Raw genomic sequence first — 25,096 nt, forward strand, 5'->3', positions numbered from 1 at the left:
CTCTGGGTTTGGGAAATATGAGTTTTTATTCTTTCTGCAAGTGTTTGGCCCAGAGTTCACTCATTCCGGGGTGTTTTGTAAACTTTTTGTTAAACTTTTAACAATGGATATGCTTAGTAGGTTCCCGGTAAAAAACCTGAAGACGGGGGTCCAAGTTGTGACCCCCACACGACTCTCTGCCCTAAGACTGAGACATGACAGATGCACATCACGCGTAGGGTCTTCACCGCCATTGTCAATGTATCGCAGATTTGAAAAACGTTACTCTCTCAGACAGCCATTCAGGCCATACCCAGTTGATGGTCTGAGGAGAAGTAGATGCCATTGATGGAACAAGTAGACTGATCACATATCAAAACATCAATGACGTCCTCACTGACATCATGACGTAGCCGCACTTAGACATGAAGTACATAGCCCTCCATTCACAAAGCTACACAAACATGCATTATCTTATTGCATATAGAAACGAAACACATGCTTATGACTCACGCCAATAGATGACAGACACTCATACATATTTCTATACATAGTCACATTCTTCGTAAAAGCTGAACCGCAAGATGCCAAAATATACTTATACCAAGCTTGCATGTACTTGACTGCCACTATCTTGGAACAGTCACAGGAACAAATATGGAAGCTATAGGCACACTGAAATGAATGAGGAAGGGGAGACAGACTTCAAGTACATGAAAAGGCAGACATGATCACTGTAGCCAGAGGCAAGCAGAAATGATGCACCCAGCCAAGCACTAGTGGAGACAGAAAGTTCCTGGTTACCAAGACGATGAGCCACCTGTGAGAAAATCAGACTAAATCCCTCATAATTAATCGCAAGAGAGCTCCATTTCGTGGTCTCATCACACGTGATCTAGCAGAACAAGACAATGCCCATTCAATCGAGGTGGATGGAGAGTAGCTGTTCCGACCAAATCAGAGATGGAAAGATACAAGTGTTGCTCATGAACTGGCAACTGAACGCACTCTCCCAGGCTTAGGTGATCAGAAGTGGCAACATTAGGGCACACACAGTCCCCCTCCATGTTCATTCTCATTACCTTGAAAAGGTACACTCAGCCTGGTAACCGTCCAAGGTCCCAGGGCTGGGAGGATCCATTTTGCCCAATCCAGAGTTACCTTTCACTTGAAGATATAATTGTAACGCTCACCTGGTATCCACGGGGACGTCACTCAGCCTGTTCTGACCTCTTACGACCTTGAACCTTTCCCTGGAGTCTACTCGCATGGAGACTGGGCCTGAAACACAGGATTGGTAGAGTTTAACTCCCTATTGTCTCTGTGTGCTTGAACCCCTTCTTCCCCGGGGTCCAACCCTTTTCTTTGATCCACAACTCACCTTGTTTTCTTGGAAAGTGTGCTCTCTGTCCTGCTTTCAGTGCAGGGGCGCGTTGATTGATGCGGGCTCATTGCTGTCTAGTTACTTCACTGGCAAGAGTCCGACAGGTAAGTATAATGAGTCTTTTGAACAGTTCTCTAACTTGGTTCCTTTCCTTCCTTAGATGATGGCCGGGATGGCGACGTGCTGCTGAAATGAGTAGCGCTAAAGGTGAGTGAGAGCGCGATGCGCGATGCACCCCTTTCGTATTTGTATTGAACTGAGTTCTTTTTCTGTATCTTTTAGGTGCCGCAACGTTTTCAGCGTGGAGGCCGGTTATGAAGAAGAAATGCGGTGAATAAGCGCGGTATGCGGCGCCTCTAGATGTTTCCACGCTAACCTCAGGTGTCTTTTCCCTCTTGCAGATGGATGAGAAGTTCTGGAGACAGAGTTCCCCCAGAGCGGCTGGGATTCAGGTAAGCGTTTGAAGCTCGTACAGTCTTTAAAAATAAGCAAAGATTTGCTGAATGCTTACTAATGCCTTTTTTCTGTTCTTTTCCCTTTTCCTTAGGAAGCGGCGTGCTGGAATGGGAATAACACCGCCGAAGATGCCCGCAGAACAGAAGAAGCGATGAATGATGGGCAGAAGCGCCGCAAAGGTAAGGCTGTTCCTAACAGTGTTCTTGTTCTTGCAGGAGCTGAGCGCAGAAGAAAGATGCAGGCCTACTGAAGACCGATCTGAACACAGTGAGTGTCACGCTGCAGGTGCAGAAAACAAAAAGCATGTTTCTCAGCCTGGGCATGGCTTAAATAGTCTCTGGGTATCCCAGGTGTCTCTGGGCTGAACCACACCCAAAAGACTAGACTGCACATGCAGTTCAAGGAACCAACATATGTGGAGGCATCCATCTTGTCCCCATCAATGCACTACAAGTCCAATCCCCAATGTTATCCTATGGGAGTGAGTGAGTTTGATGCCACAAGCGCCAAGTCTGACTCCAAGTGGGTCTTTGGAGGGATGGAGAGGCCCTTGAGGGCCATGTAGGTGAACGTGGCCTGGCTCCAGCCTGACATCTTGGAGGGCTGGGGAAATGAGGGGCAGGAATCATGACAGCACTCCCCCCCCAAGGCCCCTCTCAAGGTGGCTCTTCTGTCTGGTCCTCGTTTGTTTGGATGGTTTTGATGAAATCGGCAAGCGAGGTGCATGGATGTACTCACAAGGCTCCCATGTCCTGTCTTGTGGACCATACCCCTTCCAGTCTACTAAGTAGTATAATTTGGATCTGACGTACTTTGAATCCAGGATATCCTTGACTTCGAATTCTGGCTCCCCGGCGACTACTACTGGCTGCAGTGGCGTTGCTACCCGGGTCCCAGGTTGAACAGGTTTAAGGAGAGACACGTGGAACACAGGATGAATCTGCATGTTTGACGGCAAAGCTAGTCTGACCGCCACAGGATTTATCACAGAGGTGACGGTGAATGGACCCAGGTATCTTGGTCAGAAAGTTCAGGTTCCTTTAATGGACACGTGTTTAGACGCCAGCCAGACTTTGTCTCCCACTTGGTAGTTGGAGGCCTTTGCTCGGTGTTGATCAGCAAACTTCTTTTGGCGATTTTTAGCTTGAAGTAGGTGTTCAGCTGCCCTTTTAAAGGTTTGAGAAATGGTTGTGTGCAAGGTTTTGACTGCTGGCATGTCCAGGTTTGTAGGAACGTCCAACTCAGAAGTACGTGGGTGCCTGCAATACATGGTATAAAAGGGTGCCTGCCCAGTGCTGGTGTGTAGGGAATTGTTGTAAGCATATTCAGCTATCCATAATAGGTCGAACCAGCTTCCTTCAGCTTGGTGTAACATGCAACGCAGATACTGCTCAAGCGTCTGATTTGTCCTCTCAGTTTGACCATCCGTTTGGGGATGGTGACTGGTGGATAGCCGGATGTCGATCTGGGCCATAGAGCAGCATTTTATCCAGACGTTAGATACGAATCGAGTACCTCGGTCTGAGACTAAAACTGAAGGAAACCCATGGAGCCGTACAATGCCTTCAAGAAATACCTTTGCCAGAGTGGAAGCATTTGGAAGCCCCTTAAGAGGAATGAAATGTGCCATTTTTGAAAATAGGTCCACAACCACAAGAATAGTGTTAAACCCTTGACTGGGTGGTAAGTAAGTAATAAAATCAAGGGCCAACGTGTGCCAGGGTGCTGGTGGGATTTCTAATGGTTGTGATAGCCCAGCCGGTTTCTGCTTGGATGACTTGTTTTGAGCACACACTCCACAAGATAGGATGAATTGGATAATGCCTTTACGCCACGTGGGCCACCGATAATTTCGTTTTACCTTGGCTAGGGTTTTAGCGATTCCGGGGTGGCCCTCGATCAAGGAATCATGATAACCGGACATGACTTGTTCTCGTAGTTCTTGGTTTGGTAAGAATAAACGATTCCTGAAGTAGGGCAACTGATCTTTTATCATGTAATGTTCTCCTTGTGCACTCCACGATTGTAATTGCTCCAGACTCATCAGGTTTTGGATTTCTTCATGTAATTCTTTCTGAGTTATGGTTGCTGTGATTCCTAGGAGCTTGTCACTCAGGATGATTGCTATTGGGTCAGGGGTCTGATACCCTTGCTCTTCCACCCCCATACGGGAAAGGGCATCGGCCTTCCCGTTTTTCACCCCTGGTCGAAATGTAATCACGCAGTCATATTCAGCAAAAAAAGAGCCCAACGTAGTTGTCGTGAGGATTGGGCCTTTGCCGTTTTTAGGTACTGGAGGTTCCTTCCAATGGTCAGTTATTAAGGTGATTGTGTGTCTGGCGCCCAAGAGGTAGTGCCGCCATGCCTTAAAGGCTGACTTAATGGCCAGGAGTTCTTTGTCTGTGACAGCGTAATTGAGTTCAGGGGGTGTGAATTTACGTGACCAGAAGGCAACAGTGTGTAACTGGCCCGTTTCGGGGTCCTTTTGTGAGAGGATGGCTCCCATAGCCATGCTTGAGGCATCTGTTTCCACCAGGTACGGGAGATCAGGGCGAGGGTGGCGTAAGATTGGGGCAGATGTGAATCTTGCTTTGAGTTCCTGGAAAGCTTCCTCGGCTTCTGTTGTCCACTGGAACTTTTTGTTGCTTTTCCTTAGCAATGACGTGATGGGATGCACGATTTGCGAAAATCCTGGGATGAACCGGCATTAGAAGTTTGCAAAACCCAGCATACTTTGAACCCCCTTGAATGAATTTGGGGATGGCCAGTTCACGATAGCATCTACCTTGTGTACATCCATTTGGATTCCATTCGGGCTGAGAATAAAGCCTAGGAATTCCACCTCGGAGACGTGGAATGAGCACTTTTCGAGCTTGGCGTAGAGCTGGTATTGACAGAGTTTCTCCAATACGGATCAGACGTGTTTAACGTGGTCCTGCTTTGATGCGTAATATACTAGAATATCGTCGATGTACACTTGAGCACAGACATCAATCAATTCCCATAGGACATCGTTCATGAAGTATTGAAATGCTGCAGGCGCGTTGCAAAGGCCAAAGGGCATTACTTGATATTCGTACAAGCCGTATTTGGTGCGAAAAGCGGTTTTCCCCCTGTTTTACGCGAACAAGGTGATATGCCCCCGCAAGGTCTAGTTTCGTGTAGATTTGGGCATCTTTGACTTGATCAAGCAATTCAGGGATCAGTGGCAGGGGGTAGCGTTTTTTTACGATAATCTGGTTCAGTGCGCGATAGTCGATGCAGGTTCTCAAGTCCCCCTCCTTTTTCGGTACGAAGAATAGAGGACTGGCTGCTGGAGACTTCGAGGGACGGATGAACCCGTTGGCCAGGTATTGGTCAGAATAGGCCTTCAGGTGCTGGTTTTCTGGTTCCGTGAGTGCGTAAATTCTCCCACAAGGGATTTGTGCACCGGGTATTAGGTCGATTTGGCAATCGTATGGTCTATGCGGTGGCAGGGTATTAGCCTGTTCTTTCTGAAAGACATCTTGAAAGTCCTGGTATTCACTTGGTAGGGTGCCGATTGCCACAGTTGCAAGCGTGGAGGTTCTGGTGTCTATTGGTTGTTTCTCTTGGCGATAACATGTGTGGGCACAAGTCTCGGGAAAGGCCAATTCTTTTGCTCACCAATCGATTCGAGGATTGTGAGCTACCAACCATGGCATTCCCAAAATCAACCGGAACTGTGGTGCCTTAATGAGGTCGAAAACGATAGATTCTTGGTGTCCATCCTGGCACAGAAGGGTTAAAGCTGCAGTGCATTGGGATACTGGACCAGAAGCTATTTCCGTGCCGTCGACAGTGGTAACAGTGTCGGTGGTTGATTTAGGGTGTAACGGAAGCCCCATCTTTGCCGCAAGATCCTGGTCGATGTAATTCCCAACGGCTCCACTGTCAATGTACGCTCTTACTGCGTGCATCCGAGATGGTTGTTGGTGATTGATCAAGACCACAGATAGCGCAAAATGGGGAGGTCTGTAGTTCACTTTCTTCGCTCGACAAGTGGACCCCTACACTTGCCGGGCTGGGGAGTTTTCCAATTCCTTGATGGTATCTTCCTTGTCCGTGGCCCCTACCGTCCTCCTCAGTGGCTTCACAGGGCACTCTTTAAGGAAATGACCTGACCTTCCACAGTACAGACATAACTGCTGCTGTCTCCTTTTATCCCTTTCCGCTTTAGTCAAGGGGGATCTGACCCCCCCCCCCCGATTTGCATTGGTTCTCCTGGACCTTCCATTGTGCGGGCAATATTGTCCTTTGAACGCACATACATAGGGCGAGGATCCGGTCTGGTTCGATCTGCTCTTCGGTCCTGCAACCTATGATCCATTTGAACAAGGTCAATGAATTCTGAGCAGTCTTTCGGGGGGTTCACTACTAGTGCGAGAACATCCTTGAGCTCCCCCCACAACCCCTGATGAAATAACGTGGTTCCCTTCTCCACTGGCCATTCTGCTTCAACTACGAGTCTATTGAACGTGGCTATGTATGTTAATAGGTCTTGATTCCCTTGGCGTAGGGACAGAAGTTCGTTGTCTAATGCCTGCCCATGAGTACGACGGGCGAACAGCTTTTCCATCTCCTGCTGAAAGCCCCTGAGGTCATGCAGCAAAGGATCGTCTTGGGCCACAAAGGGTACAGACCAGTCCGCGGCACTACCACTCAGGTAGGATAGCACAAAAGCGACCCATGATTGGTCATTCGGAAAGGCCCCTGGTCTACAAAGGAAGTGCAGGCGGCACTGGTTCATGAACGTTGCAAACCTCTTGGGATCTCCCGTAAATCGTTCGGGCGGGGCCAAGGGAACTGCCCCAGGAAGGTTTATCTGAACGGGATTGGCTGATGGTGCTGGCATCGAGGGCGCGCTTCCCGGCAATGATGCATGCCCTGCTTGTGACTGGAGAAGTTGCCGGCTTAAATCTTCAGTGCGTTCTTTGGCTACTATCAGTTCTCTCCTCAGGGTGTTTGTCTCCTGCCTGGCTGCATGTACTTCGTAACGTAGCTGCCCCAACATGTGGGCTAACTGGTCAGTTTCTGACATTTCCATGACACCCAGGTGGATTTTGATGTGAGACTTTGTGTTCTGTAACGCTCACCTGGTATCCACAGGGACATCACTCAGCCTGTTCTGACCTCTTACGACCTCGAACCATTCCCTGGAGTCTACTCGATTGGAGACTGGGCCTGAAACACAGGATTGGTAGAGTTTACCTCCCTATTGTCTCTGTGTGCTTGAACCCCTTCTTCTCCGGGGTCCAACCCTTCCCTTTGATCCACAGCTCACCTTGTTTTCTTGGAAAGTGTGCTCTCTGTCCTGCTTTCAGTGCAGGGGCGCGTTGATTGATGCAGGCTCATTGCTGCCTAGTTACTTCACTGGCAAGAGTCCGACAGGTAAGTATAATGAGTCTTTTGAACAGTTCTCTAACTTCGTTCCTTTCCTTCCTTAGATGATTGCCGGCGTCCGGGGATGGCGACATGCTGCTGAGATGAGTAGCGCTGAAGGTGAGTGAGAGCGCGATGCACCCCTTTCGTATTTGTATTGAACTGAGTTCTTTTTCTTTGTCTTTCAGGTGCCGCAACGTTTTCAGCGTGGATGCCGGTTATGAAGAAGAAATGCGGTGAATAAGTGCGGTATGCGGCGCCTCTAGATGTTTCCACGCTAACCTGGAGTGTCTTTTCCCTCTTGCAGATGGATGAGAAGTTCCGGAGACAGAGTCCCCCCAGAGCGGCTGGGATTCAGGTAAGCATTTGAAGCTCGTACAGTCTTTAAAAATAAGCAAAGATTTGCTGAATGCTTACTAATGCCTTTTTTCTGTTCTTTTCCCTTTTCCTTAGGAAGTGGCGTGCCGGGATGGGAATGACACCGCCGAAGATGCCCGCAGAACAGAAGAAGCGATGAATGATGGGCAGAAGTGCCGCAAGGTAAGGCTGTTCCTAACGGTGTTCTTGTTCTTGCAGGAGCTGAGTGCAGAAGAAAGATGCAGGCCTACTGGAGACCGATCCGAACACGGTGAGTGTCACGCTGCAGGTGCAGAAAACACAAAGCATGTTTCTCAACCTGGGCGTGGCTTAAATAGTCTCTGGGTATCCCAGGTGTCTCTGGGCTGAACCACACCCAAAAGACTAGACTGCACATGCAGTTCTGGGAACCGACATATGTGGGGGCATCCATCTTGTCCCCATCAATGCACTAAAAGTCCAATCCCCAATGTTATCCTATGGGAGTGAGTGAGTTTGATGCCACAAGCGCCAAGTCTGACTCCAAGTGGGTCTTTGGAGGGATGGAGAGGCCCTTGAGGGCCATGTAGGTGATCGTGCCTGGCTCCAGCCTGACATCTTGGAGGGCTGGGGACCTGAGGGGCAGGAATCATGATAATATATGTTGCAAGAGCCAATGGTCTCCATGCGATGTCTGCAACATTGTCGATTGAAATATGCAGAGATGGTCCCAGGAGGGTCCAACCTATATGGCTATCCAATAGTAGAATTAATCCCTATAGGACAGATACCTAGTTCACCCAAACAGACCAATGTAAATGCCTAATAGGTTTCGGGAACAAAGCTTGGTTTTGTGACGTCACACCTGGATAAAACCGGGTGACACACTCTCGGAAGAAGAGACCCTGGAGAGCACATGTTTTTCTAGTGTGATCCCTGTCATTTTGTTAGATAATAAACCGGGTGACACACTCTCGGAAGAAGAGACCCTGGAGAGAACATGTTTTTCTAGTGTGATCCCTGTCATTTTGTTAGATAATAAAGACAGTCAACTTTGCCCCATTGCTGAGTCTTGCGGTGTTTTTTTTTTGATGGGCCCGTGTATCTCTCTTCTGGTAATTGGGGTGACTGCTATTGAGCCCTGCCGCTACAAAACAATGAGCAAAGGTTGGTTATATCCAATTTTTTGCCTCCCTTAACCAAGAAAATAAAAACAACATACAATTATTTACATTTCAGCAAAGACCCAACCAAGCATTCAAGGGTTAAAGGTTTACATGCATTCATGTTTAGGCCTCGTCCTCACGGTTCAGAGTAAGTCAAGCACCTATTTTTTACAAGGCGGAGGATTGCGTACTGTGCGAAGGTACAGCATAGGCAACTCAAGGTTCTCACTCATTCGCGGATTTCCCTTGTTTATTTGCATATTCTGGGTGCACCATGTGTTCCCCTGCCCATGATCCTGCTGTGATCTGGGGCACCTATGATAGATGGCATGTGTGGATACACTCTGCAAACAATGTCTATACTCTGCCTGATCTAGGGGACCCATGTATATTCCTGTAACTAAGTCTTTCATGTGAGCATGTACGGGGAAATAACTTTCCGACAATTGGCGAATTGGCGGTTATTTTGCCTTTCACCTAAACAGGATAGATTTCCAAGCAGTAACCAGTATGATATGTAGGAGTTTTTTTTCCGGGTTGACATCATGTCATGACCCCACATCTTGCCCAAGCAATATAGGAACAGGTGAGAAATCTGAAGTGATGCTATGAATTAGTGATATCTTAGAAAATATCCTCCAAAATGGCTGAATATTACGGCAGGACCAAAATAGGTGTCCCATTGTGCCTAGATGCCACACCCCTCCAGCAAACAAGTGTATTTAATAATTTCATCGTCTATAACCTTACCGGGGTGAAATATATGCACTGAATTAATTTGAAAATAATTCCCCTGTTCTTTAGATTGTGGGAAACTGTATTTTTCAATGTAAAAAAGGAAAATATGTCCACACTACCTAACTGCACGTCTAGATCGTCAGACCACATTGTTGCTATGGTTAAGTTTCTCCTCACATTATTCGGGATATATAATCAATATGAGTTTGTTAAAGAATGCCTTGATTTTGGGAAAGCTAGTTATAGCTCAAACTAATTTGGTTTTGCATTCCGATGGTTCCCTTTCGTGCGTGTTATCAGTAATTCCAGAGTTAATGAGCGATATCAGTGTGCATGTGGTAACCACTCATGTGGAGCAAAACCTAACATCTCTCAAACCTCTGGGAAGGGTTCAGGGGTAGAGTCAGTCCTCATAGAGATTCATTATGCAAGTGTTCTGCCACTCTCCCTCTCGCTTAAATCTCGCTTGACTACCTGGTTGAGACATTAGGAGAGCTTTTAAACTAAGCCATGGTGGGATGCAATCGGCATGAACTAGCATCAATGTTAGCATTTGCTGTCAGTGTTTGAGGGTGGACCCTGATATAGGGGTTATTTTTATCCACTTGGATATTCTTGTCAGTGGCATATAGATGATTTATTGATGGGTAAAGGGCAGTAGCAAAACCTTCTCAGTGGTGTCGGCCGCTGGATGCATCTTCATCATTGAGCCATCTTTTAATCCAGCATAACTGAGTGTTTTGATAAAAGACATCACAAAGGGCGATGTGATGAGACTGCAGGTGCTAGCAGTGTTCATTCCTACAAATGGAATTGCAGTTACCACTGGTAGTAATGGGTGAAACTCCACCTGATAATGAGTTGTGGTTAGTCTTCCACCTGAGGTAATTATTCTGTTTTTTGGAGGTAACACTTCTGTGCGTATATACTGGAAGCATTGCCTCCTTATTTGTTTGAAACTCATAAGCAGGAAACATTAAGAAAAAGTAAGCAATTCAATTTTCTTATGGTTTTTCCATTACTTCCAAAGTCATAATGAAGCCCAAACTCTTCAGTACAAAGCACAAGGCTTGGGGGACAATCGTACCTTAAGAAACTGGTTCCCCAACCTGTAGAAACCATAAACATACCAAAAACCTATACTTAATCAACATGCAGGCAATCTACCAACAGAAGTGCAAGAGGCAAAAGCACAGGGATGGATCGCTCCTAGATCATTTCCCAGGATATTCTGACTTGCTTTAGTTTTCCTTTAGAAGACAAGCAAACAGGCTTCTTTTCGGGAAGGTTCCTGAAAACGAAACTATTCAAACTGGCCATGTGATTCAGTGACTAAATAACACAATAGTGGCCGGCTGAGCTTTCTGTACCGACTCTACCTGCACTCAGCATAAAGTCTGTACCCCCCATCCTTTATTACTCTTTCAAATCCACACTCAGATATCAATGCTTCATCCATAGGTGCAGAGGGATGCTTCTACTGGTTAAATTATCACATTCACATTAAGGCCCATTTTCTATCTAGCAGGAGGTGTACCTCAAACAAACAGTAAACTAATGTGTATGTGCAGTTGTAACAAAGCACTTCCAAGTTGCTTTAAGGGGATATGATTTGTACTATATAAAATACCAGGAAAACAAATAGTAAGCATTCATGCCTAACTATTGTTATGACAAATGCTGTAAACCTGCAACTGAGTTAACAATGCTCTATCTCCGAACGTAGAGCAAATGGCGCAAGACAGGGCTGTAAGTATTTATCTGTATACTTGGCTGAGACATCTGATGAAAGGAGAGGCCTATCCATCACTCACACGAGAATCAATGTTCTTCTATGTCCCGTCTCCTTTCCTCCATACTTGTGGGACATTCAGTTGTTCAGGACGGGACTGGAACACTGTTTAAAAAGCATTAAAAAATTAAATGCGTTGCCCTTCAGTCCTTTTCTCTACGCGGTCGGGGTCGGACGCACTTGCATCATTGGGAATATTTTTCTTTTTGTTCCCTTGTCCTTCATTCCTGCTCCGGTTCTCGGTCCTCCGTCAATGCCGGAGCATCTGGGATTTGTGCCCTGTTCATCCTGCGAATGTCTTTTCACAAGGGCAGATCCCCATTCTCTTTGCCTGGAGTGCTTAGGCCCGAAACACCGTTGTGACTCGTGGTCTACTGCGACTTTCTCTCTGTCTGTGCACTCCAGCGTCGGCTTGTTAGGTGGGAAGAGGTGTTTCAACGCTTTCCTCCTCCACACTTACAGCTCTTCATTGAAGAAAAAAGGAAACGACCGGCCAGTTGGTTCCTTTTCAGTGCACCCTGGCCAGGGGACTCCTTCCCGGGGTCTTCTAGGTACAGGAGGGGCTCAAGTGGCTCTATTACCAGGGATCTCCCTGAGGTATCCCTTAAGGGATCTAACAGGCGCACCAGAGTCTCCTCCGAGGCTGCCAAACTGGATCTTCTTCCGAGGTTTCCCTTTTAGGGGCTAAGGTTAGGCACAGTACTTCTGAGGCTCTTGTTACCGGGGTCGGCCCCAAGGTTTCCACATCTGAAACTAACTACCCCTTCTTGGGGCAATATGTGATACAGGCAGTATTGAGGTGTCCCCTTTGAGGGTTCTGGCTTCAGGGGGCGACTCTAAGCCTTCCCACGCTCAGACCTGTGGTGACACCAATCCTGCTGAGGGGGGCAAAGAAGCCAGTCACGTACCATAAGCCTTCCAGTACCGGCTCTGCCGAGGGTCCCCCACTCAGGGCTAATTCTTCAGCAGTCCCTAAAGTGTCTGATAAACACTCTAGATATGCTAGTACCGGCTCTGCCGAGGTTTCTTGTTCTAAGTCTAAAATGGCACAAAAGACCCCTGACTTCCCTGTGGTGACTATGGCCTCACTTACTCCTGTGGCGCAACCTCTGCAGACCACGGCGGCTATTTTGACTACCTCTCTTACAACAACTTTTACCACGGCTGGTGCTGAGGGGCCTGTTTTGGGGCAGAGCAGCCTTTTCCATGATTTGTGGTGAGTATGATATGATATGATATGGCATTTATAACACGCCTATACACAAGTGTTTCAAGGCGCGACGAGGCAAGGGAGGGGAACAGAAGGAACACAGACAACAATCCTACTAGGCCAGGTGTCATTCAGATCGTGCAAGTGCAATGGACGGGGAAAAAGGGGACAGTGGGATGGGGGAGGGGGAAGGGACAGTGCAGTACATGGGATATAATAGAATAAATAACAAATAAATAAAAGTAAAAATATGGCCAGAAGGTTGCAAATGCAAGGGTAAGTGCAGACATCAGGTGTCAAGTGCTGATAGTGGGACTGTAGGGAAACAGAAAAACAGTCCCAGGAAGGCAGTGCAGGTGTGCGAATGGCGGCGGAGGGGAACTGTGCCCGAGATCAGAGGGTGGCCAGGTAACCAGTGCAGTATAATTTTCAGGCAGGAAGTCAGCAGGAGAGAGGAGGAGAAAAAGCAGAAGCAAAGAGAAAGGTTTTGAGGTGCTTCCGGAAATGGAGATGATTCTCCTCAAGTTCCAGGGTGGCAGGGAGGCTGTTTCAGAGGGAGGCCTCAGCCGAGGAGAGAGATCTACCACCAACTCATTGCTTGGAGAAGTGACTGACCCTGAGGGAGTTGGAGGCGGAAGAGTGAAGAGCTCGAGAAGGAAGATATTTAGGAAGAAAGAGTTGAAGATTTTGAGGCCCCAGGCCCCAGAAGGCCTTGTCGACAATGCAGAGGGTTTTGAACTTAATCCTTGCAGCCACTGGGAGCCAGTGCAGAGATGTCAGTCCTGGAGCGATACGATCCCTGGCCTTGAGGCCAAGAACAAGTCTTGCAGTCCTGTTCTGGATGAGTTGCAGAGAGCGGAGAGTAGAAGCAGGCAGATTTAGAAAGAGGCTGTTGCAATAGTCCTGCCTAGAGAGAACCACAGCTCTGTAGACAGTGAGCTTCTGGGAGAAGGAGAGGAAAGGAAGAATACCTCTGAGGAGGTGCAGCTGGAAACGTCACTTCTTAGAGACATCAGAGATGTGAGGAGAGAAGGAATGTGTGGAGTTGAAGATGACCCCAAGGTTTTTAGCCTCACAGGTGGGAGCAGGAAGAGGGCCAAGAGAGGCCGGCCAGAGAGTGACAGGAAAGAAGGGAGCGGGTGTGCCGATGAGGAGAATCTCTGTTTTACTGGCATTAAGGCAGAGATTTTCGGCGGCACACCTCTCCTGGAAGGCAGACAGACAGTCAGAGATGAGAGAGGGAGAAGAGGTGGCTGAGGGTAGCCTGGAAATGAGCAGAGTGTCATCCGCATAGCACTGGAAGTTGGGGCAGAGCACGGCAATGCGGTGGGCAAGAAGTGCCAGGTATTGGTTGAACAGCCAGGGAGAGAGGTTAGACCCATGGGGAACACCACAGTTAGAGATCGAGGAGAGGAAGGACCCAAGTTGAACCTGCGAGGGTCGTTCAGAGAGGAAAGAAGTCAGTCACGCCATGAGTAAGAACCTTTTCCGCCCTCCAATGGATTGGTGTGCTTGGACACTGCTGCCGCATACCGTTTTGCTCCCTCCTGCATCCGTGCCTTTGATCTACGTGGATCCAATTGGTGGAGGACCATCCTGGCAAACATCCTCTTTGTGATCATGGGGGTATGCCCCTTCCGAGCGGCCTTTGCCCAATCCAGCATCTAGACCTTCGTCTGAGGCTGCGTTTTTTGGGAAATTTCAGATACTCATGCATTCTGATCCCAAGAAGGCGTACTTTAAGGATTTATTTAAGGATATGTATCCTAAGCCGCCTGAACAGGCCCCTGCTCTGGCAATCCCCATGCAGGTTCTGTTAGTGCCACCTCCTCCACCTCTCCACGTGGGGCCTCCTTCCCCACTGACTCCTCTACCTCCACTTTCCCCTGTTGAAAAGACTTCAGTTGCTCTGCCAACCACCCCTTTGGGGCCTGAGGCGCGAAGTGCGGCTGATCAGTCTTCTGCTTCTGTCTCACTGGATGAGGACAAGGCAGACCAGGACTGCGATGAACCGCCCTGCTCTATTAGAGCCTTTCACGACAGGGTGCTGGATATGATGGCACTGCTAGAGATCCCAATACCGAAACCCCAACTCCACAAGAGGGGATACATTCTGGAGACTTCACTGTCGACACAGGAATGCACCGGCCTGTTCCTCCAGAAGGACGTCTTAGCCGAGGCCCCAAAGGTCTGTGAAAAACCTCATTCCGGGCAGCATCTGAACAAGAAGATTGATGCTCGCTATAAGCTTCATTCTTCTGAAGACATATATTTGTCTGCTTGCCCGCTTCCCTCGTCGACGGTGGAGGCAGCAGCTATGCTCCAGTTGAAGCTGGCCTCTATATCCTTCATTGCAGCATCCCAAATCCTTTCCAATGAGGACAAGCTTCTTGATGCCAATAGGAAAAATGTATTTTCCAATTCGGCTCTTCAGCTTCATCAGGCTAATACTGAGCTTATCCTGGCGGCTGCCAATGTCAAACTGTGGAAAGAGCTAGATGAGTTCCAGGAATGTATTCCTGCTGATAGAATCGAGGACTTCAAAGGCGGCTTGTCGGATGCCAGGGTTCTGGCGCAGGATCTAATTGAGGTAGCGGCCCATCCATTCGAGGTCTTATGGTCGGGGTGGACAACTCCCACCAAGCGTGGTTATATTCCACAAAGTTCTTGAAAGAACTTCAGGACAAGGTGCCTGATCTCCCTTCGAAGGTAAAGAACTGTTCCACTCCTCCATGGATGAGGAACTCACGAAGACCAAGGCAAACACTCAAACTGCCAAGTCACTGTCAGCCACTGTGAAAACTCCAGCAAAGGCACCTTACAGTCAGAGGTCGGGGACCCTAACATGGTCCTTCTCCAGTTTCAGAGGCTTTCAGGACTGCAGCGTGTGCCGAACAGACGCTCCTGCTGGTGGGCCCCGCCATAAACAGCAATGGTAAAGTGGCTGGTTTTTCTCTTGCCCAACAGCCTGTTCGTCAGGAATGGGTGGTCTCCCCGTCGATAAAACATCTAAATTATATTTTCCATCAGTGGCACGAGACTCCGGTGGGAGGACGAATTTCGTCTCATCTGGAGGCGTTGCAGACCATAACCGAAGACTGATGTGTTTTGTTAATCGCTCGGGTGGGCTTCAGCTTGCCCCCTCCCCCTTACCCCACCCCTCAATCCTGCCTTCCAGCAGACTAGGTCGCCCTCCCTCAGAGCTGAGGTACAGATGCTTCTAGACCTCAGACCAGTGGAACCTATTCCCCTCAGGGAGCAAGGGGAGGGCTACTACTCCATGTCTGTTTATAGTGTCCAAACCCAACCAGGCTGGCCTGCACACTTTCCTCGACCTTTCCAAGTTCAATCTCTTTCTCCCCCAAGATAAATTCAAGATGATTACACCCTGCCAGATTAAGTCCTCACTCCAGAAGGGCGATTGGCTCAGCGTGTTAGACCTTGAGGATGCATACATGCACCTTCTGAACTAGAGCCTGCATCGAAAATATCAGCGGTTGTCCGTGGGGATGGAGCACTTCCAGTTTTGAGTGCTTCCGTTCGGTCTTAGCTCGGCACTGTGTGTTTTTACGAAGATGATGTCAGTCATTGCAGCAGTCCTCATACTGCAGAGGGTTCATGTATATCCATACTTGGATGATTGGCTTCTGTGCAGTCCTTAGCCTCAGCCCTCTACGGCCAATCTACAGGCACTCGTTCAGCTCCTGTTTCATCTGGGGCTGTCAGTGAACTGGCAGAAATTGTTGAAGACGGTCTCTCAGGACCTGATCTTTCTGGGTTTCTATTGGGATACCGTCAGTACCAGAGTGTCCCTGATGGAGGACGGGATTGCAGACCTTCCAACCACATGCCATCTCTTCCTCCAGTCTCTCACATGACGGATTGGTGATTGCAGAGACTCTTGCGCCTCATGGCTTCTTGCGTGTTAGCTCTACCTTTTGCACACCTGAAAATGTGACACACTCAACTTGCTCTGTGAAGCAGCTGGTCCCAGGCTACAGAACAGGATTCCAAGATGATTCCAGTCCGCCCCCTACAAGATGGTGGATCTACAATGGTGGTCGTCCGCCAGCAATCTGTCTGTGGGGACCTCCTTTCAGGAGCCCTGCCCACAAGTAACGGTCTTGACCGACTCCTCCCTTCTGGGGTGGGGAGCGGCACTGCACCACCTTGAGGTCTGCGATTTGTATCAGCACTTCCATATCAATTACCTGGAGCTCCTGGCAGTTTTTCTGGTGCTAAAGACTTTTCAGCCCTCTATTACCAACAGTGTGGTGCGGATTCGCACAGACAATTCCGTAGCGGTGTTTTACGTCAACAAACAGGGGGGCACCAAGTCTCCCCTCCTGGTGGACCTTGCCATCCAAATTTGGAATTGGGCTATCCAACACAACGTCTGGTTCCAAGTGTGCACATCCCGGGTAACAACCAATGTGGCTGCAAACTACCTCAGCTGCCAATCTCCAGTGAGTTACGAATGGGGGATCAACACTAATGTTCTCACCAAGATTTTTTCAGCAATGGGGTACCCCAGAGATGGACCTCTTTGTGACTTTATTGAACAGGAAGTTTCCTCTTTATGCTTCCAGGGACAGGCTTGGAGTGTCTTCCTTGGGGGACGCCCTTGCGATCCCGTGGGACAACATGAAAGTTTACACATTTCCTCCTTTGCCACTGATTCATCGGTCACTTTGGAAACTCAGGAATGCATCGAAATGCACTCTCCTTTTCATAGCTCCATGATGGCCAGCCAGGTTCTGGTTTTCAGACCTGCAGCACCTGTCAGTGTCCCCTTCCAACAGGTTTCAGCAGATTCCCGACCTTCTTCAACAGTGCAATCACCAGTTGTGGAACCCCTCCCCACAATCATTCAGCTTGGCGACTTGCTGCCCGAGTTCTGATCACTTGTGCAGTTCAACCTTTCCGAGGACAACAGGCGTATAATTCAAGCGGCAAGAAATTCCTCTATGAGAGCTCAATACAGGAGCAACTGGCTCTGTTTTTTGACATTGGTGTCTAGACAAAGAGCTCAATCCCAGGCATGCTTCCATTGACACTGTTTTGTTCTTTGTATCTGACCTTGCAGCTTCTGGCATGTATGTCTTATCATGCAGGACATATTTGTCTGCCATTGCAGCTTACCTGTCTACGGACAGATGCTCCTTTTCCCTGGCTTATCCAGTCATCAAAAGACACTTTGCAGGTCTTCTCCATCTTTTTCCACTGGTTCGGGCACCTCATCCCAAATGGGATCTGAATGCGGTCCTCACTGCGTTATGTCATAAGTCTTTTGAACCCATGGCTACTGCCGAACTCAAGTACCTTTCTTGAAAGATAGCTTTTATGATTGCAGTCACATCTGCAAGACGTATAAGTGAGCTTCTGTGTAACATTAGTTCCTAACTTTTCATAAGGATAAGGTGGTGCTTTGCACCCACCCTTCCTTGTCTACTAAAGGGGTTTCCGAATTTCCCCTGAACCAGTCTATATCTTTACCAGTCTTTTTACCGAACCCGGTCTCTGAGGCTGAAAGGGTCCTGCACAACCTAGACGTCAGACGGGCTCTGAAGCTGTACTTCAACAGGACGAGTGAACTCAGAAGCTCTTCCCAACTATTTGTTACATTTGGTGACCCATAAGGGAAACCAGTCTCAAAAGCATCCATCTCCCACTGGGTTGCGTCATGTGTTTCCGGGGCCTATAAGATTCAAGGCCTTCAACCACCTCAAGGCATTCATACACATCTGGTCCGAAGCAAAGCGGCTGCTGTTGCCTTCCAAAAGTATGTCCCTTGGGAGTCCATTGCCAAGGCGGCTAGATGGGCCTCCCCATCAGCCTTTTGCAAACATTACTGTCTCGACCTGAGCTCCCGGGCTGATGCCAATTTGGCAAGGCAGTTCTCAAGAAGGTATTCCAATAAGGAAAATGTCCATCCACCCGTAACACCTATGGTCAGTCTTTGGGAATCTCCCACAAGTATGGAGGAAAGGGGACGGGACGTAAGTATGACAAAGTCCCTCACCGTAGTGACTATCTTACTCCTAGTCCATGGTCCCCTTTCCTCCATACGCCTGCCCGCCGTCCCCTCTAATATGTATCCTCTATTGTCGCTTAAATGGTCTCAGACCTGGTGACACAAAAGGACTGTAGGGCGATGCGTGGGGCAGAGCTCAGGAAGGCAGTGTTACAGTCACCTGCGGTAGCCACTCGTAAAAATAAAAGGAGGACAAGAAATTAAATGTTTTGATGCTTTTTAAAAAAAGTGCTCCTATCCGTCCCAAAGGACGAATGTCCCACAAGTATGGAGGAAAGGGAACTATGGACTAGGAGTAAGATAGTCACTACAGTGAGTAACTTTGTCAATATGGTTATCACATGCTCGAGTTTTCTTTCTGGAATGTCATAGAGATGTTTTACTTTGTTGTAGGATCAATCTCTGCATGCTTTCCTTTCCTTTTGGGACATATTAAAAAGGTAAGTCTACTTCGCTGCAGAATCCATCTCTGTGATTTCATCCCAAAAAAAAGCATGGAGAACAAAAGGTCATATGTGGAAAATGCACCACAATAAAGTAGTCGACCATAATCCAGGCCTACTGCCAAGGTCACCAACATGCATCAGGATTAGCATAATTTTGTGGCCAAGTGGTCTTCTATGCCAACAACCTAAACCTCTGTAAACCGCCCTGTTGCTTCACGGAGTTAGGTCTGCGCTCAATAAATACCATAATAATACCATAACAAAATAAGACGCGACAGCCTTGTACCACGATAGTCCTTTACATTCACGGCATACCCTGTAGAATTTCCCATCTTGTGCATTTTAGGCTTTCACACAACTATATTCCAGGATACTTGTCGTAAATGGCCATCTAATTTCACCCGGGACACATGGGCTCTGTCGGTAGTAACTCTGTCGGTAGTAAGTGTATCCTTATAAGACAAACACATGCACTGCCCTCTAACGCTTGCCCTAACCCGGTGAACACTCACTACAACCCCATACATAAATGAATGACTGCAATGTACACTCTGCTGTTAAATGTACCGTGCAATCGAATCTGACTGGTTTGACTGCAGGAATGGATTATATTTTGTCTGCTGAACAAATTGACAAAGAACAACAAGTTGCTACAGGTACATTTAATGCAGAAAGAACTGCTGCAGCGTGAAGCCTCTGCATCCATAAGAAAAGACACATTTTTGTTTCTCTAACTACAAAGCCGCAGATGTAGGAGTTATTTTCAAAAGGTGTAACTCAATAAAATCAATTTGCAGTTTCAAACCAGCAGCTTATTGATGTGGCGAAATAGGAATGGTTATCCTTGAAAAAACAAATGTTTTTCCTGAAACGAAATACTTATGCAATAAGAATGAAAAGTACACTCCAGAAATATCAGAAGCCAACACAGGAGTGTAACACAACACAATACACGTGATTTCTAAAGCAAACTCTAGCGAGATTAAACCGTTAACAGATACAACAAAAATCATGATTAACTCTGTGAAAATAGACTTTTCGCCTCATAATTAGGGCCTATAAGGGAAAGCACTGTGCGTTATTAACACTTCATTTAAAAGACCTGTCTGCTTAATAGCAATTCACTATTTCCTGTATTGATGCGGCAAACTGGTTTTGATTTTAATAATGCCATTGTGTGTATGCTAACGTCCTTGCATTTAAGGGGTGCAATTCATAAAGCGTGGTAGCAAGGCACTTACCAGCCCGTCGCAGTTACTGATGGCGACTGAGGCGTTTGGCAGGTCCGTAATGCCCCCAACGTACAGGCAGTGCCCATCCAGCGGCTCGGAGCGGGTCGCGTTCTCTTCGTCCCGCCATTCCACTCTCGCCCCGGGGGCCACCAGGCGCGCGTTCAGCCTCAGCCGCAGGTGCAGCTCCCTTCCAAAGACCGTCACGTTGTAAAAGATCTCCCCGTCGGAAGCCCCGGGGGAAAGCTCCCGCGTGTCCCTCCTGGAGCGCCCTCGAACAGATCCAGGGCCGCAGGTGGGTACAAACCGGCCCTCCGAGTCCGTCATTTTGGGTGTCACGAGCTGGTATTCCTCGACGTTCGGCAGCGGAGAACCTGTGGAGAGAAGACAATGAGCGCGGGCAATGAGCACGTGCCACCCCTGCGCCACCCCTGACCCGGGCCCTCGGGAGACCCGGGAGGCAGGCCCGTGTGACGCAGTTACACACTCGCACATGCTTTAATCAAAGGGCTGCTTTCACACCCCACTCCGTGTTTCTTATTAGAAAGAAAAGAATTGCCGACAGGTTCCCCGCACGGCGAGGCCCCCAGGATGTCATTAGGCGCCTCTGGAAGGCAGCGCTGAACCCGCCACTTCCGAGGCTGACATGATGTATTGGAAAGTCACGGAATCCATTACTGCGCGCGACTCCAAAATGTAAAACCAGCAGTTCTGCTGCCAGGGCTAGATTGGAAATGCAAGGGTCTGTGTGTTGACAACCTACCTGACTGCACTGCACAAATAGGTGTGATGGCCTGCAAGACATCATGCACTTATCCTCAAATCCGCATCCAGGGACTGAGACTTACTTACGGGAACATTTCCCCTACTTTGTGAACCAGGGCTTTTTTTTCCCACAGCAGCATCTCCATTCTGAAGCACGCCCTTAAAGGAAGGGGCGTAACATTTCATAATGAACTTCTCATTATGTGTACCTATCACACATTTCTCAAGCACAGTTTAGGATTTTAAAACCTAACGCGTGTGCTGTGGAATTCAAAGCCTTACTGGCCTGACCTACCTACTTGCAACAGGACTGGGCTATTTCAATTAAACGCACACTGCTCCCCCAGCGAGCACTACGTGGAGTGCATTCCTAGGGTGTGAAATCTATGCAGGACCCAGACTGCGCCTTTGTTGACATGTGTCACTGGCGTGAAATGACTGGGCGCAGGCAGCCATGCTATAGTCAAGGACCACTGAAGTGCAGCGGTGGGCGGAGCCGACAACGAACGAACCATTATGCATGGGAATTCAGGATGAAGTTATAAAGCAGCGCCTCAGGCGCGCCTGGGTGTGTGGAAGCAAGTCTTAAATGTAACTCCCACATGAGATGCACGCTAGAACATAATGCCCATTATATAAGACTCTGCAGCTCATATTCATTGTGCCATAATGTGAATGGAAAACGTAAAAGCCATGAGTAGGGCTTTAACGCTTTCCTTTCACTCCACGCATGTTTTCATTCATTTGTTTGGGGGAGAGGAGGGGTGGAACACAACTTGCATTTGCGCCACACAAATGCGCTAGCATTTGCTCCTGCATGGATTTTCATGCTGATAGTAATGCTGGAGATCCCCATGGAGTCTGCCTGCTTTATGCACAAGCACAAAGCAGGGATACAGGGAACACGCTTGCATGGCAGGCGTGTACAATTACAATTAAACGCTGACCGACATGCTCGAGCGTTTATTTATAATTGTGAACACTGCTCACCATGCGTGCCTGGTAAGTAGTGATCACAATAAAAAATTCAACCATGTACAACATGCAAGCACGTCGGGCAGGATTTTATTTGTAATTGGGAGCGCTGCTTGCCATGGCGCTCACAATTAAAAGTAAACACAGGCTGTTTATTCACTTTGCATGGCAGAGTGCAAACGTGCAGGGCAAAAGGCAGCATACACGTCTTGCAGGGGCTTGTGATTATTGTTTGGGTCAGGTGCCCCGCCCCACCTTTTGACCACGCCCATCAATATGTACTTCCTGATGAACACTGAGGCAACAGACCGTTTTTAGACCCCCCTCCACCGGATTTCGGTTCCTACTTAAAGCAGTGTGTGTACATAATTCAAGCCAGGCCCCATTCTATGCTCTCTGACAATTGCCAATGGGTAACTATGTCTTGCGGTCCTGCAGTGCTCAACGGGGGACTGTGGGGAACCACACAGTGGGCCTCATTATAACTTGTGCGGAATGGGTTTAACAGCGCTGGTAATGGTGCCGGCGCGGTTAAACCCATTCCGCACAATTACGAGGCCCCTTCGCGGGACCCGCTCTGGACGTCTGGTTTTTCCAGACATCCATAGCGGGTCCCGCGAGGGGACCAGGGAGCTAACAACGGGCCCGTTCGTTATGGGCCCATTGTTAGCTCCTTCCCCATTCCCATTGAGCCTTATGAGGGCTGGAATGGGATTGGTTAAGGACCGGGCCCGGGTTCCCTGAAGGAGGAAATACTGGGCCCGTCATACCCGGAATGGCCCGGTATTTCCCCATTGAGGCAACCCGGACACGATTTTGGAGGCAGCCATGCCCTTATTAAGGGCATGGCTGCCTCCAAAGTCGTAATGAGGCCCAGTACTTCATAAAAACACCAGGACCCGGGGATTGCATTGTTGTATAGTAAAATGCAATACCTTTTAAGTATTTATTTAGTCTGCATGAGGAAAAAGGCGTATTTTTGGTTAAAATGCTTAATGGCTATTGGGTGAAAAAGATCATTTATGGGTATGATATTATCCCCAGGGGCTATTTCGGGTGTAGGTCATTCCAACATTTTCGTGAATTATGGGTTTTTAAACCACTGCGGTTGGCAATAGCTAACCATGCCACACTCCTATGTGTACACGGTGACATGACAGAGCCATGCAGACGATTTAAATATGAGGCGAAGGAACTGACAGAGAACGTGGAGATCGATAGATAGATAGGGGATGGACAGAAAGGGGCAGAGATGGTGGCGTAATTGAGCCAAGAGTGAGATAGAAGAAGAAATGGGAGAGAGGGAAAAATGGGGTGGGGGAGAGGGTGGAGTGCGACATGTGGAGAGAGCGAAGGGTGAGAAGGTGAGATACAGACATTGCTGGACACGGGGGTCGATGAAGAAAGAGAAGGTGGGAGTGTTCGAGACGGAAAATAATGCACTGATGGAGAAAAACTGTGACAGAGGCCAACAGGCAGTGGGGAAGTGGGTGATATGCATGGAGGATACGCGCGTGAAAGACTGCTGTTTGGAGAGCCACTCGGAGACTGACAGCGAGGGAGATAGATGGGAAGGCAGGCAGGCGCAGAAACAGACTGAGCCAGCGGGTAAGAGACTGGAGGGGGGTGGGAGGGGCTGACGGGGCTGGCGGGGATGGGGGTGTGGTATAGCCCGAGTTGGGCCCCATTTCGGGCGGCCCCGTTGGTATGGCAGCCCGTATACACGCGCCTGCGGTGCGGTGTGACCGTTAGGTCCCCGGGGCGCCACGCCTGCACATTATCTCGGTAGATAAACACAGCCCCTCTTGGCCTCCCATGCCTCCAAGATGTAATTAAACCCAGGTGCCCTGTGCCGCGCGCCACGTGCTCCGGGCCCCCTCTGCACGCTGCCGGAATGTGTGTGCCCTCTGGCCTCTGGCCCCCGGCTCCCCCGCCCCGAGCGGGATGCACCGGCTCTCGGCTCGGGACCACAGAGCAGCAGCAGGTGGGTGGCAGCGGCACTGTCCCGGGACCCGCGCCGCCTCTGCCGCGCGCGCTCCCCTTTCATTGCAAGCGGCAGTTTGCGAAACCTGCTCAACTCCTCACGTGGGGCAGAGCTGCGCGGGGCGGTCCGGATTCGGGGGTGCACTGATTTCACCAGCCCGTGTGCGCTAGGTAGGGGCAGTGCGAGGCACACACACCTGGGAGCCGGCATCATCTGTCCGAGGCGGACGCGCTGCTGGGCTCGGCTCCCGGGGAAGGAAGCGCCCGCGGGGGCAGGGAGAGCTGGCCCGAGCAGCAGCCAAGGAGCAAACACCGCCAGGGAAGGGCGGGCAGACGGCAAGTTCTGCAACCGAGAAGCAGCAGCGCAGCGGCAGGGGGAGAATGAGGAAGAGGAGTGGAGCCAGGGTGCCCGCCACCTGGGGAAGAGGATGGCGCGGGTCGGAAAGAGCAGTGGCGTGCAGAGGAAAAGTGTGGGTCTCAGATGCCTTCAGAGTAGGCAGGGACTGCGGCTCAGGCACGGCAACACCAGGAGCAGGTAGGGTGAAGAGGAAGGTCTGTGATCCAGGTATGGTACTATCAGGAGCGGACAGTGGGGGTGGGGACTAACAGTGAGAGCAGTGTGAAGAAGAGGAAGGTCTGACAATGAAGTAAGGTAACAGCAAAGGCGTTCAATGCGAAGAGGATGGGCTGGCATTCAAATAAGACAATGCAATGAGGAGGGGTGAGCAGCTAATGTGGGGAGGAAGGTCGGAGATGGGCAGCGCCAGGAGCAGGCTGTTTGAAGTGGAGTGTGTGAAATATGGGGTACGGTAATACATACCAGGAAGAAACTGTGTCGCGAGGAAGTTAAAATAAAATCAGGAGTAGGCAACGTGAAGAGAAAGGTCTGAGATCCAAGTATGATAATATCAGGAGCAGACCGTGTAAGGAGGAAGGCATGAGAAGCAAGTTGTATAAGGAGAAAAGTGTGAGGCTGATAACACGCCTGGATCACGCAGACTGTCGGGGAAGATAAGACAAGGCTACCATCAGAGACAACCACGATAAGATGACATCTGGGATGGGCAGCGTGAAGAAGGGTGGGGGTCTGGAGGATACTATTTAGGCAAAGTCTGTGAAAACGTCTACTGACGTGCTGCCATGCAGAACACATCACGAGTAAGTAAGCCATGGAAGCCGCCAGCTCGGTGATAATATCCGGAG

The 25,096-nt window shown here is 49.1% G+C and overlaps 1 protein-coding gene and 1 long non-coding RNA gene across 3 annotated transcripts in view; one reads left to right on the top strand and one right to left on the bottom strand.

Annotated features, from left to right (window-relative positions):
- Positions 1-25,096, bottom strand: part of ADAMTS2 (ADAM metallopeptidase with thrombospondin type 1 motif 2) — a 2,237,498-nt gene that overhangs the window by 2,211,954 nt on the left and 448 nt on the right. For both annotated transcript variants that reach the window (XM_069652661.1, XM_069652662.1), the window contains exon 2: positions 20,183-20,544. In XM_069652661.1, the coding sequence (XP_069508762.1) occupies positions 20,183-20,544 (362 nt within the window). The remainder of the gene's footprint in view (positions 1-20,182; positions 20,545-25,096) is intronic.
- The window catches only part of LOC138581372 (uncharacterized), a 271,817-nt gene that overhangs the window by 68,643 nt on the left and 178,078 nt on the right, over positions 1-25,096 (top strand). The window lies entirely within an intron of this gene.

The sequence above is a fragment of the Ambystoma mexicanum genome, chromosome 3p (genome assembly GCF_040938575.1).
Source record: "Ambystoma mexicanum isolate Mex_15411 chromosome 3p, UKY_AmexF1_1, whole genome shotgun sequence".
Lineage (NCBI taxonomy): Eukaryota > Metazoa > Chordata > Amphibia > Caudata > Ambystomatidae > Ambystoma > Ambystoma mexicanum.